Source organism: Pleuronectes platessa, chromosome 1 (assembly GCF_947347685.1).
Source record: "Pleuronectes platessa chromosome 1, fPlePla1.1, whole genome shotgun sequence".
NCBI classification, from domain to species: Eukaryota; Metazoa; Chordata; class Actinopteri; order Pleuronectiformes; family Pleuronectidae; genus Pleuronectes; species Pleuronectes platessa.
The window spans coordinates 32,079,505-32,091,177 of NC_070626.1; the positions used below are offsets into that span (position 1 = coordinate 32,079,505).

Below are 11,673 nucleotides of genomic sequence, written 5' to 3' on the forward strand. Positions count from 1 at the left end.
CTGCCCTGGAGTGGGGGGTGCAGTAACAAGTATTTCCTACTCTGACCTTTGACCTCCAGCTCTGTGAACTGAAAGGAGCCTGCATGGACGAGCTGCTGTACGACCCGCCTCCTCCCTCCCTCCTCCTCTCTCCCTCTCTCCCTCTCTCCCCCCCTCCCTCCCTCCGCTTTATGGCCCTCCCCTGATTTTGGACAGGATGTCGTCATGGCGACAGGGTAAACAGATGATAACAAACCTCGACTCTTCAGAGCTCATTTGAATCCTGCAACTGCAGCCGACGGCCGGAGGAGAGACACAAGAGACAAGGTGAGGGACGGACTGACAGAAGAAAGACAGAGGACGAGGTGAGGGACGGACTAGCAGGAGAAAGACAGGACGAGGTGAGGGGCGGACTAGCAGGAGAAAGACAGAGGACTAGGTGAGGGACGGACAGGCAGGAGAAAGACAGAGGACTAGGTGAGGGAGGGACTGACAGAAGAAAGACAGAGGACGAGGTGAGGGACGGACTAGTAGGAGAAAGACAGGACGAGGTGAGGGACAGACTGGCAGGAGAAAGACAGAGGACTAGGTGAGGGAGGGACTGGCAGAAGAAAGACAGAGGAGGAGGTGAGGGACAGACTAGCAGGAGAAAGACAGAGGACTAGGTGAGGGACGGACTGGCAGGAGAAAGACAGAGGACTAGGTGAGGGAGGGACTGGCAGGAGAAAGACAGAGGAGGAGGTGAGGGACAGACTGGCAGAAGAAAGACAGAGGAGTAGGTGAGGGACGGACTGGCAGGAGAAAGACAGAGGACTAGGTGAGGGAGGGACTGGCAGGAGAAAGACAGAGGACTAGGTGAGGGACGGACTGGCAGGAGAAAGACAGAGGACGAGGTGAGGGACGGACTGGCAGGAGAAAGACAGAGGACGAGGTGAGGGAGGGACTGGCAGGAGAAAGACAGAGGACTAGGTGAGGGACAGACTAGCAGGAGAAAGACAGAGGACTAGGTGAGGAAGGGACTTGCAGGAGAAAGACAGAGGAGGAGGTGAGGGACAGACTAGCAGGAGAAAGACAGAGGACTAGGTGAGGGAGGGACTGGCAGGAGAAAGACAGAGGACGAGGTGAGGAAGGGACTTGCAGGAGAAAGACAGAGGAGGAGGTGAGGGACAGACTAGCAGGAGAAAGACAGAGGACTAGGTGAGGAAGGGACTTGCAGGAGAAAGACAGAGGACTAGGTTAGGGACAGACTAGCAAGAGAAAGACAGAGGACTAGGTGAGGGAGGGACTGGCAGGAGAAAGACAGAGGACGAGGTGAGGGACAGACTGGCAGAAGAAAGACAGAGGAGTAGGTGAGGAAGGGACTTGCAGGAGAAAGACAGAGGAGGAGGTGAGGGACGGACTGGCAGGAGAAAGACAGAGGACGAGGTGAGGGACAGACTGGCAGAAGAAAGACAGAGGAGTAGGTGAGGAAGGGACTTGCAGGAGAAAGACAGAGGACTAGGTGAGGGACGGACTTGCAGGAGAAAGACAGAGGACTAGGTGAGGCACGGACTTGCAGGAGAAAGACAGAGGACTAGGTGAGGGACGGACTTGCAGGAGAAAGACAGAGGACTAGGTGAGGGAGGGACTAATGGAGAAAGACAGAGGAGGATGTGAGGGACGGACTGGCAGGAGAAAGACAGAGGACGAGGTGAGGGACAGACTGGCAGGAGAAAGACAGAGGACGAGGTGAGGGAGGGACTTGCAGGAGAAAGACAGAGGACGAGGTGAGGGAGGGACTTGCAGGATAAAGACAGAGGAGGAGGTGAGGGACAGACTGGCAGGAGAAAGACAGAGGAGGAGGTGAGGGAGGGACTAATGGAGGACAGACATAGAAATGAGGACGGACAGGTTGGACAGTATGTCAGGGCTCAAGATTTTAGTTGAGTGAGTTTATTCAAATATATAAATGCAGAAAGTTTTATTAATTCAGTTTCAGAGACGTCTGTGTAGGAATGTTAATATGTACACAAACACACACACACACACACACACACACACACACAAACACACTTCTGTATTAATCCTCTGCTTTGTGACATGTTCAGGTAAAGACACATTTAATTTAATTTAAAGAGACTGAACAGAAAGACGAGGACGTGCTAAACATCCACTGTGGTTGTGTAGTGATTCTTTTTGCCAGTAGGGGGAGACAATCAATCAAAAGTCACGAGACAGACGGACACTGAGCCAATGTCTCTGTCCCAGAGGACCAGACCAGGATTGGTTGATTGATTGATGATCAGAATCTCAGGGATCATGTGACTGACCAGTGTGATGTCAGTTTGTGATGATGTCACAGATGATGTCACCAGTTGTGTTTGTGTGTCGCAGGTTTTCTGGCATCATGGCGGACAGCGCGGACATGGAGCAGCTGCTCGCGGCCTTTAAGAAGTTCGCCGTGCGTGGAGACACGAAGGCGATGGGGAAGGAGCTGAACGGGAAGAACTGGGCCAAACTGTGCAAGGACTGTAAGATCATCGACGGCAAGAGCGTCTCCGTCACCGACGTGGACATCGTCTTCTCCAAAGTCAAGTGAGTCTGTGGACCAGGGGCCACGCCCTCTTCCTGATTTGTCCTCACCAGTCACATGACTCGACTGCCAGTGCTAACTACAGACCATTGCTAACACTTCCTGTCATGAGCGGTTCCATCTCGTCAGCTGACCAGTGTCATCCAATCACATCCTGGTGTTTGGTCACATGTCAGGTTTCTGACCTCTACTGTGTGTGTGTGTGTGTGTGTGTGTGTGTGTGTGTGTGTGTGTGTGTGCAGACAGAAGACGTCTCGCGTCATCACGTTCGAGGAGTTCCACCGAGCGCTGCAGGAGTTGGCTCCAAAGAGGTTCAAAGGTCAAAGTAAAGAGGAGGCGCTGCGCTCCATCGTCGCCCTGGTAGAGGGAGGAGAGCCGTCCAACGCCGGAGTGACGGTGAGAGGATCTGTGTTTGAAGAGGTCATCGCGTGTTTGTAGAGCGACCACACGGCACAGGGCGTTTCATCTGACGCCAGCGAGAAGGTTGAATTACAAGATGAGACACGAACACAACACATAGTGAAAACTGAGAACGGTTCAAAGTGTCAGGTTGCAGCTACACAACACAACACAACACAACACTAACCGCTCTCCTTCGTCCCGACATGACCCTGGAACATCAGATCAGTTGTAGACCACATTTCATTGTTGACGTCTGAGGACATGTGAGAACGTCCAAAATCCTGTGACTACTTCTGTACTTCCTGCTCCAGCCTCTGGGGGTCGCCCCTCAACTGTCCCCCAGGGGGCAGCGGCTCACGTGAAACTGGGCTTTGGTCTGATTTGTTTCCTGTCGTCTGTGTTTCATCAGAAAGTGGCGAAGACGGCGGCGGTGGACCGTCTGACCGACGCCTCCCGCTACACCGGGTCACACAAAGAACGCTTCGATGAGAGCGGCAAGGGCAAAGGTCGCGAGGGCCGCGAGGAGCTCGTGGACAAGACCGGCTACGTGGGAGCGTACAAGAACGCCGGGACGTACGACTCCAAGACTCCGGATGAGAAGTAGCAAGGCAAGAGGTGGCGCCCCCTGCTGGAGGTGACAGGAAGTACAGCTACAGACCGTTTGTGTGTGTGTGTTTGTGTGTGTGTGTGTGTGTGTGTATGTATGTGTGTTTGTGTGTGTGTGTGGGTGTGTGTGTGTGAGTATGTGTGTGTGTGTGTGTGAGTGTGTGTGTGTAGACGTGGTGCAGTTTGTAAGTAGTGATCATGTGATCGGTCTGCTCTCTGATAATTGGGTTTTCATTGGACAGCTGTTATACTAGCACGTAAGTGATGTCACTTCCTGTCAGCTGCCTGATCTCCAATCAAATGTTCAAACAGCGGCAGCTTTTGGATCGATGTTGTTTAAAACTGGAATCTGACCTTTGACCTTTGCTGCAAAGTAGAAATCATGAAAAATGTGTCTTAATGTTTGTGTTGACGAAACTGGAAACAAATGTATTGAACCAATAAAGAACGAAAACACAGTTCTCTGTTCTCCAGGCTCAGTGACATGTGTCATTACACAGATTGAACACTAGAGGGCCCTAATCATCATCATCATCTTCATCATCATCACCATCATCATCATCATCATCAGAGTTGATAAATGTTTCCCTGCACCATCTTGTCTTTGTCATCTTAAATCTTTACTTTGTCCCTTGAAACGTCTCTATACTAAGTAAAATTTGTATAGAGCCGTTCAATTATTTTTATTATTATTCTAAATAAAAAATCTTATACTTTTAATATTTATATTATTATGTTTTAATCAGTTTCACTCTTTAATGTTCATTAGGAATAGAAATAGAAAAACTCTTTAACTTCTCACAGCAGCAGCAGCTTCTCTAAGCTGGTCTCAGCTCAGCTCCGTCCTCTGCTCCTTAAATCACAGGACAGTGTTTCTTCAGCAGCCAATCAAACAGCAGCATGGCCTCAGGTGGTCAGAGACACCTGGACACAGGTATGTCCACTGCCAGCAGGGGGCGCTGTAAGCTTTATGTCCTCGGCTGCGTGATGAATCGTCCTAAAGTGGATTTACCTTCAATCACCATTTATTAAATCTCCATCCATTAAAGAGCAGCGTCCACTAATCCTGATTATACAGAGAGGACGAGGTCTCAGTCTGTCCACAGACGCCTGAACGCACAGCACACTGCAGGGTCGACACAGAGGAGACAGAGGAGACAGGGGAGGAGACAAACGAGGAGACAGAGGAGGACACAAAGAAGACAGAGAAGGACACATAGGAGACAGAGGAGGACACAGAGGGGACAGTGAAGGAGACAAAGGGGGACACAGAGGAGGAGAAGAGGAAGAGACAGAGAGGGAGGAGACAGAGAGGGGGAAAGGACTCAAAGGAGACAGAGACAAAGAGGGAGGAGACAGAGGAGGTGACAGGACAACAAGGAGAGAGACACAGAGAGGAGGAGTATGAAGGACAGTTGAAGTTCATCATGGACAGAGGACGGAGAGGAACGAATGGATCCTTCAAACGATCGTCCATCAAACGCAGCGCGTCGTCTGGATCACAGAAGGTGAGACTCACCCCTAACTCACCCCTTTCTCACCCCTGTCTCATCTCTATCTCACCCCTGTCTCACCCCTGTCTCAGCCCTATCTCACCCCTGTCTCATCCCTGTCTCACCCCTGTCTCAGCCCTGTCTCACCCCTGTCTCATCTCTATCTCACCCCTGTCTCAGCTCTGTCTCACCCCTGTCTCACCCCTGTCTCACCCCTGTCTCAGCCCTGTCTCAGCCCTAACTCACCACTGTCTCAGCCCTAACTCACCACTGTCTCAGCCCTGTCTCAGATTGATAAATGATTGTCTGTCCTCAGTAAAGTCTCAGTTTAAGACCTAAATACTCTAATTAAAGAGTGAAGAGTAAATAAATTGATCTGTTATCACTGGGACGTCAACCGTTTGTGAGCTGTCCCCTCCATCTTCCACCTGCACCCATTGGACAGTACCAGCTGTCAATCACACAGTGGTACCCCCCCCCCCCATACATCCGGTGCTTTATGGTCTGTTTGACTCTCAATGATCATAATTCACTAAATGAACATCAGCTGTTTGACTTGAAACTAGAGACTGAGACATAAACTCCTTCATGTTTACTGACGTTATAAAGTGAGAAGAAGAGTCACTTTCTATAGATTTCTATAGAAACTACCAGTGGAGTCGCCCCCTGCTGGTCACTACACAGTATGCAGTCTGCCACTCTTGATTTGGAGTCACTGTGCACAGGAATCAAACCCGTGGCTCCATTCACGCAGGACTGTGTCTGTTTTTGGGTGAGCTCAGGTCTCTGATTGGTTCACAGCTGCAGGTCAACTTCCCGTGTCTTTACAAAATAAATACTGATGTCACAGCTCATTAAATGAACATGTATTAATCTCATTTACAAGGCTGCTAATCCTGCTGACCTCCCTCTCTCTGTTCACTGAGCTGCCACATTAAACTGCTCATTACCAAACACAGTGTGTCAGTGCAGGTGGTGGAGAGCTGCTCTGGAACCTGTCATCACTTTACAAACTGAAGAGCTGAAGTCTGGGGATTCTAGGCAATAAACTCATTTAACTCAAACATACAAGTGAGTTGTTACTTTCCACAGAATTAATTTAGATCAAAAGTGAAAACAATACAGGTTCTCCTGTGATTCGTGGAGGTTTGGATATTTGGTTGAAGTTTGGTTGAAGTTTGGTTGAAGCTTGGTGGATATTGATGGATATTTTTCAGATGTTTGGTGGATTTCTTAGAGCAGATCTGTTGAGTCTGGTTCATGCGAGGATGAAAGTACTGGAGGAGTCATGAGACCCTCAGGAGGATTAACTCAGAGCAGAGTCACGAGATGAGATCCAACAAAGAGTCCGGCTGCCTCACGTGCTCGTCTTATCAACCCGCTCAGCTGCAGCAAGTCAGGGTCTGAGCTGCCACAGAGAGACAACTGGTCCTCACAGGGCTGCACCGAGACACCACAGAGAGACAACTGGTCCTCACAGGGCTGCACCGAGACACTACAGAGAGACAACTGGTCCTCACAGGGCTGCACCGAGACGCCTCAGAGAGACAACTGGTCCTCACAGGGCTGCACCGAGACGCCACAGAGAGACAACTGGTCCTCACAGGGCTGCACCGAGACACCACAGAGAGACAACTGGTCCTCACAGAACCGCCTCAGTCTTCATTCCTCTTTGAAGGACAAGACATTTGGACGCTCAGGTAGGAACAGGAGACGAGCTTATGTCTGCTGAGAACTTAAACGTTCCAGAATAGTCGGTGAGCAGACACATGTCATCAGACACATCAGTCGTCAATCATGATGATGATGATGAAGAGGATGATGAAGGTGGTAGTTTTTCATTGATGTGAAAACCGTGTAAAGCTGACGTCCGTGTGAGAGACACAGTAATCCTTCATCATCCAGAGTGAAGGAATTTCACAAAGTGCTTCAGTGAATCACACAATAACACACAGTATCACAGTGACACACAATCATACACAGAGAGTCAGGAGTTGTACGTGTGAACGTAGAAAATGAGACTTGTTTATGTCTCTTGAGGAAAGTGAGATGTCTCCAGGTATCTAACGACTCCAAGTCTTTATCCTGAGACTCGTTCTAGATGTCTTCAGACATGAACCCTGGAGAAGTGTCCACACAGTTGAGTCTCTCTGGGGATTGTCTCTCCCCTATCCACCCCTGATCCCGGCTCGTCAGTGTCTTCTACGTGTGCAGCTCCACCTTTTCATCCTGAGGACTTCGTGTTCTTTTTGTTTCCTTTTTCATGTTTGCATCTGTTGCATCTCAGAAACATTCAAACAGCCGCTTGCTCTTCTGGATGGAAGGAAACACCGGGGAAAGTGTGGAGCCCCTTTTCCACACTCAGCCACTCCATCACATATCAGGAGATTATCAGGAGTTCAGAGCAGCTCTGAGAGCAGCTGAAGTTAAACAGTTCAGTTAAAGACATTGTTGAAGTTTAATTAATTACATTCATCCGGCGTCATTGATAAGTCCAGCGTCTGTGTCTGTGTAACAATGTTTGTCTGTGGTGCTTTCTGATAATGTCGCCTAAACAAAGCATATATGAAGTGACACACACACACAAACACACACACACAGCAACATCAGAGCAGACAGTAAACCGGGTTAAAGGCTCTTCTGTGTGTTTCGCTGCAGCAGGATTACCAGGACTCAGAATAAGAGGATTAGATTCATAAAGACAGTGAAAGCTCCGCTGCTCCAGTAATTAACCAGATAAACAAAGACAACAGCAGTTTGATGCTCAGCGGTTTGTTTCCGTTTGTTCATTTCACTTTCATCTTCACCTGTGTATCTGAGTTTAGTTGCTTTAGAAAACTCCGAGCTTGTTTCTCTTCAGGTTCACAGAGTCTGGATCGAGAGGACGTTCCAGAAGAGAGAATGTATCCAGATCATTCCCAGCAAAGACGCCAGCAGGTACTGACACAAACATTCCAGGGACTCAAACACGTCTCTAGACGCAGTGTTGACGTCTGCAGAGTGACACCTCACAGAGAGCGAGAGTCCCTCTGGTCATTTAGTCCAGTTCTGTCCTGCAGAGACCTGTCCCTCACATTAAGGACAACATGTGCTGTTGTTCAGGTGCAGTTGTGGTCAGCTGGTGACTCAGCACACTGCCATCCTTCCGGGGGCCAAAGAGGAGGGGGCCCCACTGGTTCAGCTGGAGGTCCAAACTACTACTGAGAGATGGAGTCCCCTCAAACACACCCAGACGTCCCCGACTGATGCCTACGGAGTCATTGAGTTCCAGGGAGGAGGACATATCAACAAGGCCATGGTACCAAAACCTCCCATACACCAAAACCTCCCATACCCCAAAACCTCCCATACACCCAAGCTGATAGAAGCAGCCGTTTTAATGGTGAGATGTTCGTCTCTGACTCTTTTCTTCTCCTCCTCCTCCTGCAGTACATCAGGGTCTCCAATGACTCTAAACCGGACTCCCTGCTCCACCTGATGGTGAAGGACTGGCAGCTGGAGCTCCCTACGTTGCTCATCTCTGTCCACGGAGGCCTTCAGAACTTTGACCTTCCTCCCAAACTCAAGCAGGTCTTTGGGAAGGGACTGATCAAAGCCGCTGTGACCACCGGGGCCTGGATCTTCACCGGAGGAGTCAGCACAGGTACGTCAGTTCAGGCTCCTCCTCCTGGATCTTCTCAGGTGCAGGTGACCACTTCAGGTTTTTAATCAGGTGTGGCTCTTTTAAGGTTTTGACTTTGTGAGCCGCTTAAAAAAATCAATAATTTCAAAAGATAGGTAAATGGAACATCTTGACCACATCCTGGTCCGCTGTGTGTTTCAGGAGTGATCCGCCATGTTGGAGACGCTCTCAAAGACCATTCGTCCAAGTCCAGAGGGAAGGTCTGTGCCATCGGCATCGCACCGTGGGGGATCATCGAGAACAAAGAAGACCTGATTGGAAGAGACGTAAGTCAAACCAGAGGGAACCAGTCCAAAGTGGACCAAACCAGACTGATCCACACTGAGCCAAACCGTACTGAACCAGACTGAACCGGGCCGTATGTTTCAGGTGACCCGGTCGTACCAGACCATGTCCAACCCGCTCAGCAAGCTGTCGGTGCTGAACAGCAGCCACTCCCACTTCATCCTGTCCGACAACGGGACCACCGGGAAGTATGGCGCCGAGGTCCGCCTCCGCCGGCAGCTGGAGAAACACATCGCTCTGCAGAAGATCAACACACGTGAGTCATGTGGTCAGCTGCAACAACCAATCACTGCTGGGTTTCAGCCTCCTGCCTTTACAGGTTGAAGTTCAACCAAACCAACGTATCTTCAATTGTGTTATTGGAATCATCTTGGTTCAGTTAAATGTGAGTCCCAGTTTCTCTTAGACTCACCTGACCAGCCCTGCTACAACCATGTGACTGATCATGTGACCTGTGGGTTTCCCTTTGTCATCCTATGCCTGGAGCTGTTTGTAAGGCAGGGGCCACAAAGGGAGGCTCAGCCGTCAGCTCTGACTGCAGCCACTGAGGAACCAGAGGAACCACCACGGTGATTCTCTTCACCTCTCTCTACAGCTCTGCCCAGATTCGTTAGCTACCCAGAGCTGGTGCAGTTACTGTAGCCAGCCTGTTGGTTTCCTCACTGTCATGCAAGGGATCCTGGGATATGTTCCCAACAGGACAGCCCAGTCGCGTCGCGGTGACATCATCGATCTTCAGACGCAGCTTCAGTCTCTATTGTTTTATTCTGGTTCTCTTTCGATGATGAAACTGGAAAATTAGACTCTGAAAGAACAGAATCTTAACTTTAGCATCAACTCTACAGACTCTGGATCTGTGTGTTCCAGGTCTGGGTCAGGGGGTCCCGGTGGTGTGTCTGATCCTCGAGGGGGGTCCTAACGTCATCTCCATCGTGCTGGAGAGTCTGAAGGAGGATCCTCCCGTCCCTGTGGTGATCTGTGACGGCAGCGGTCGAGCCTCTGACATCATTTCCTTTGCTCACAGATATTGTGCGGAGGACGGGTGAGGAGCTCTTTGAAGTTATTATCTCTCTGGTCCCTGTGAACTCTTCTTGTGGTTCCTGTTGTGTTTTGAAATAATTGTGAAATTATCGGACATGTCTGCACTCCGTCGTGTGGACAAGATTCAGATCAGAACCTGCAGCTGAACTTCTCTGGATTAAATCCTCCACCGAACAACAGATGTTACAGATGTTCCACCATCTGACAGACCTGGATTCAAACTGCACATTAAACCAGATCCTGACCAAGACCTTTGACTCTGAGGTTCAGTCAGACAGAGACAGATGTGGAGCAGGTTGAACAGGGGGGGGGGGGGGGGGGGTTATTCCTGCCTGGATTCTCTGCTCGTATTCACATTAAACGACAGGTCGGGCTCTTCCTGCTCTGAGTGCAATGCATGATGGTAAATCGCTCGGCTAGTGACCATCGGTTGTAAAATACCTTTCATGATGCATTGTGGGAAACAATGAGTAAAACAAACCTCACTACTAAGTGTCACTGTATCGTGATCAGTGAGTGATGGTGTGAGGAGGACCTGACCTAACGAGTCACATGATCACAGTCTTCTCTTCCTCCACAGGCTGGTGAGTGACAGCGTCAAGGATCAGCTGCTGGTCACCATCCAGAAAACCTTCAACTACAGCCGCAGCCAGGCACAGCAGATCTTCCTCATGGTGATGGAGTGCATGAAGAAGAGAGCTCTGGTAGGTCGAAGACGCCCCATTGGTTCATGTCTCAGTGATTCTGTTCTCCATCCGTGCATTGATTAAAGAGCTCTTCATCCACGTGTGGTGTGTGTCATTATTCATTCACCATCATCAACAACTCAGACTCCTTCTAACATCTGTGCAACATCTGCACAACACAGATCACCAGTTTGTGATCTGATCTCTGAACTGCTGAGAGGTTTGTTGTGTAGTGATCTGAGTGGGACGGGACTGAGACCCGACTGACCCCACATCTGCTGTGATGCATCTCTAAATGTTATATGACAGGATGTGATGTCATCAGTTATTGGCCCAGTTACCAACTGTCAAACTTCTGATTCTATGCATTAATAAAAATCGTGTTTGCCTCCGCGATAAATCATTGAATGAAAAAACACCTCGATATCAATATTAATCCATAAATATCTGCTTCTTCTGTCGCTGGAACTCGTCTTCATCACAGAGCGTGGACACAGCCGATTGGATGTGACCACAATGTAAAACCTGCTGACTGTGACATTAACATAATGATAAAGGTTTTAGTGGAGATTGTTCTGTCGTTTATTTAATCCCACAATCCTTTGCTTCCTCGTGAGAACAGCTGCAGCAGCCATAAAATCACATCCCATCACTTAAAATGATTTGTCGTCAGATTAAAATCTGCAGCAGGTCGAGATGTTTCTGCACAAACTTGACCTGCAGCCTGTTAGCATGTGAGCTAACACATCTGGATCCACATGGAAAGATCATGTAGCCTCTAAGTGCTGTTAGCGTGGCTGCTAACAGTGAGAGGATCATGTCTGTCAGAGGCGCCCAGCAGGACGGACACGTTGTCCACCAGGGGGCGCCACTGAGCAAAGGCTGCTGTTTGAGCTGAATAGGAGTCAAATGTCATTGTGTGTGTGT

General features: G+C 49.4%; 2 protein-coding genes across 2 annotated transcripts in view; both read left to right on the forward strand.

The window, feature by feature from the left end:
• The first annotated feature begins 230 nt into the window (after positions 1 to 230).
• tppp3 (tubulin polymerization-promoting protein family member 3) lies at positions 231 to 4,020 on the forward strand. The gene is made up of 4 exons (XM_053428340.1): positions 231 to 306; positions 2,353 to 2,553; positions 2,794 to 2,947; positions 3,363 to 4,020. The coding sequence occupies exons 2-4, from the start codon at positions 2,366 to 2,368 to the stop codon at positions 3,555 to 3,557; spliced, it is 537 nt and encodes a 178-aa protein (XP_053284315.1). The 5' UTR covers positions 231 to 306; positions 2,353 to 2,365; the 3' UTR covers positions 3,558 to 4,020.
• Positions 4,021 to 4,986: 966 nt separating this feature from the next.
• Positions 4,987 to 11,673, forward strand: part of LOC128430896 (transient receptor potential cation channel subfamily M member 1) — a 15,472-nt gene continuing 8,785 nt past the window's right edge. Inside the window, exons 1-8 of the mRNA XM_053417397.1 lie at positions 4,987 to 5,067; positions 7,913 to 7,989; positions 8,155 to 8,350; positions 8,482 to 8,695; positions 8,876 to 9,000; positions 9,104 to 9,275; positions 9,887 to 10,061; positions 10,641 to 10,764. Of these exons, the coding sequence (XP_053273372.1) occupies positions 4,987 to 5,067; positions 7,913 to 7,989; positions 8,155 to 8,350; positions 8,482 to 8,695; positions 8,876 to 9,000; positions 9,104 to 9,275; positions 9,887 to 10,061; positions 10,641 to 10,764 (1,164 nt within the window). The remainder of the gene's footprint in view (positions 5,068 to 7,912; positions 7,990 to 8,154; positions 8,351 to 8,481; positions 8,696 to 8,875; positions 9,001 to 9,103; positions 9,276 to 9,886; positions 10,062 to 10,640; positions 10,765 to 11,673) is intronic.

What these genes read in the sequence shown, in the direction of transcription:
- tppp3 (XM_053428340.1), top strand. Translation starts at nt 2,366, where the DNA reads ATGGCGGACAGCGCGGACATGGAGCAGCTGCTCGCGGCCTTTAAGAAG. An exon ending in ATCGTCTTCTCCAAAGTCAA is followed by an intron (nt 2,554 to 2,793) that starts GTGAGTCTGTGG and finishes GTGTGTGTGCAG; the next exon opens with ACAGAAGACGTCTCGCGTCA. An exon ending in CGTCCAACGCCGGAGTGACG is followed by an intron (nt 2,948 to 3,362) that starts GTGAGAGGATCT and finishes GTGTTTCATCAG; the next exon opens with AAAGTGGCGAAGACGGCGGC.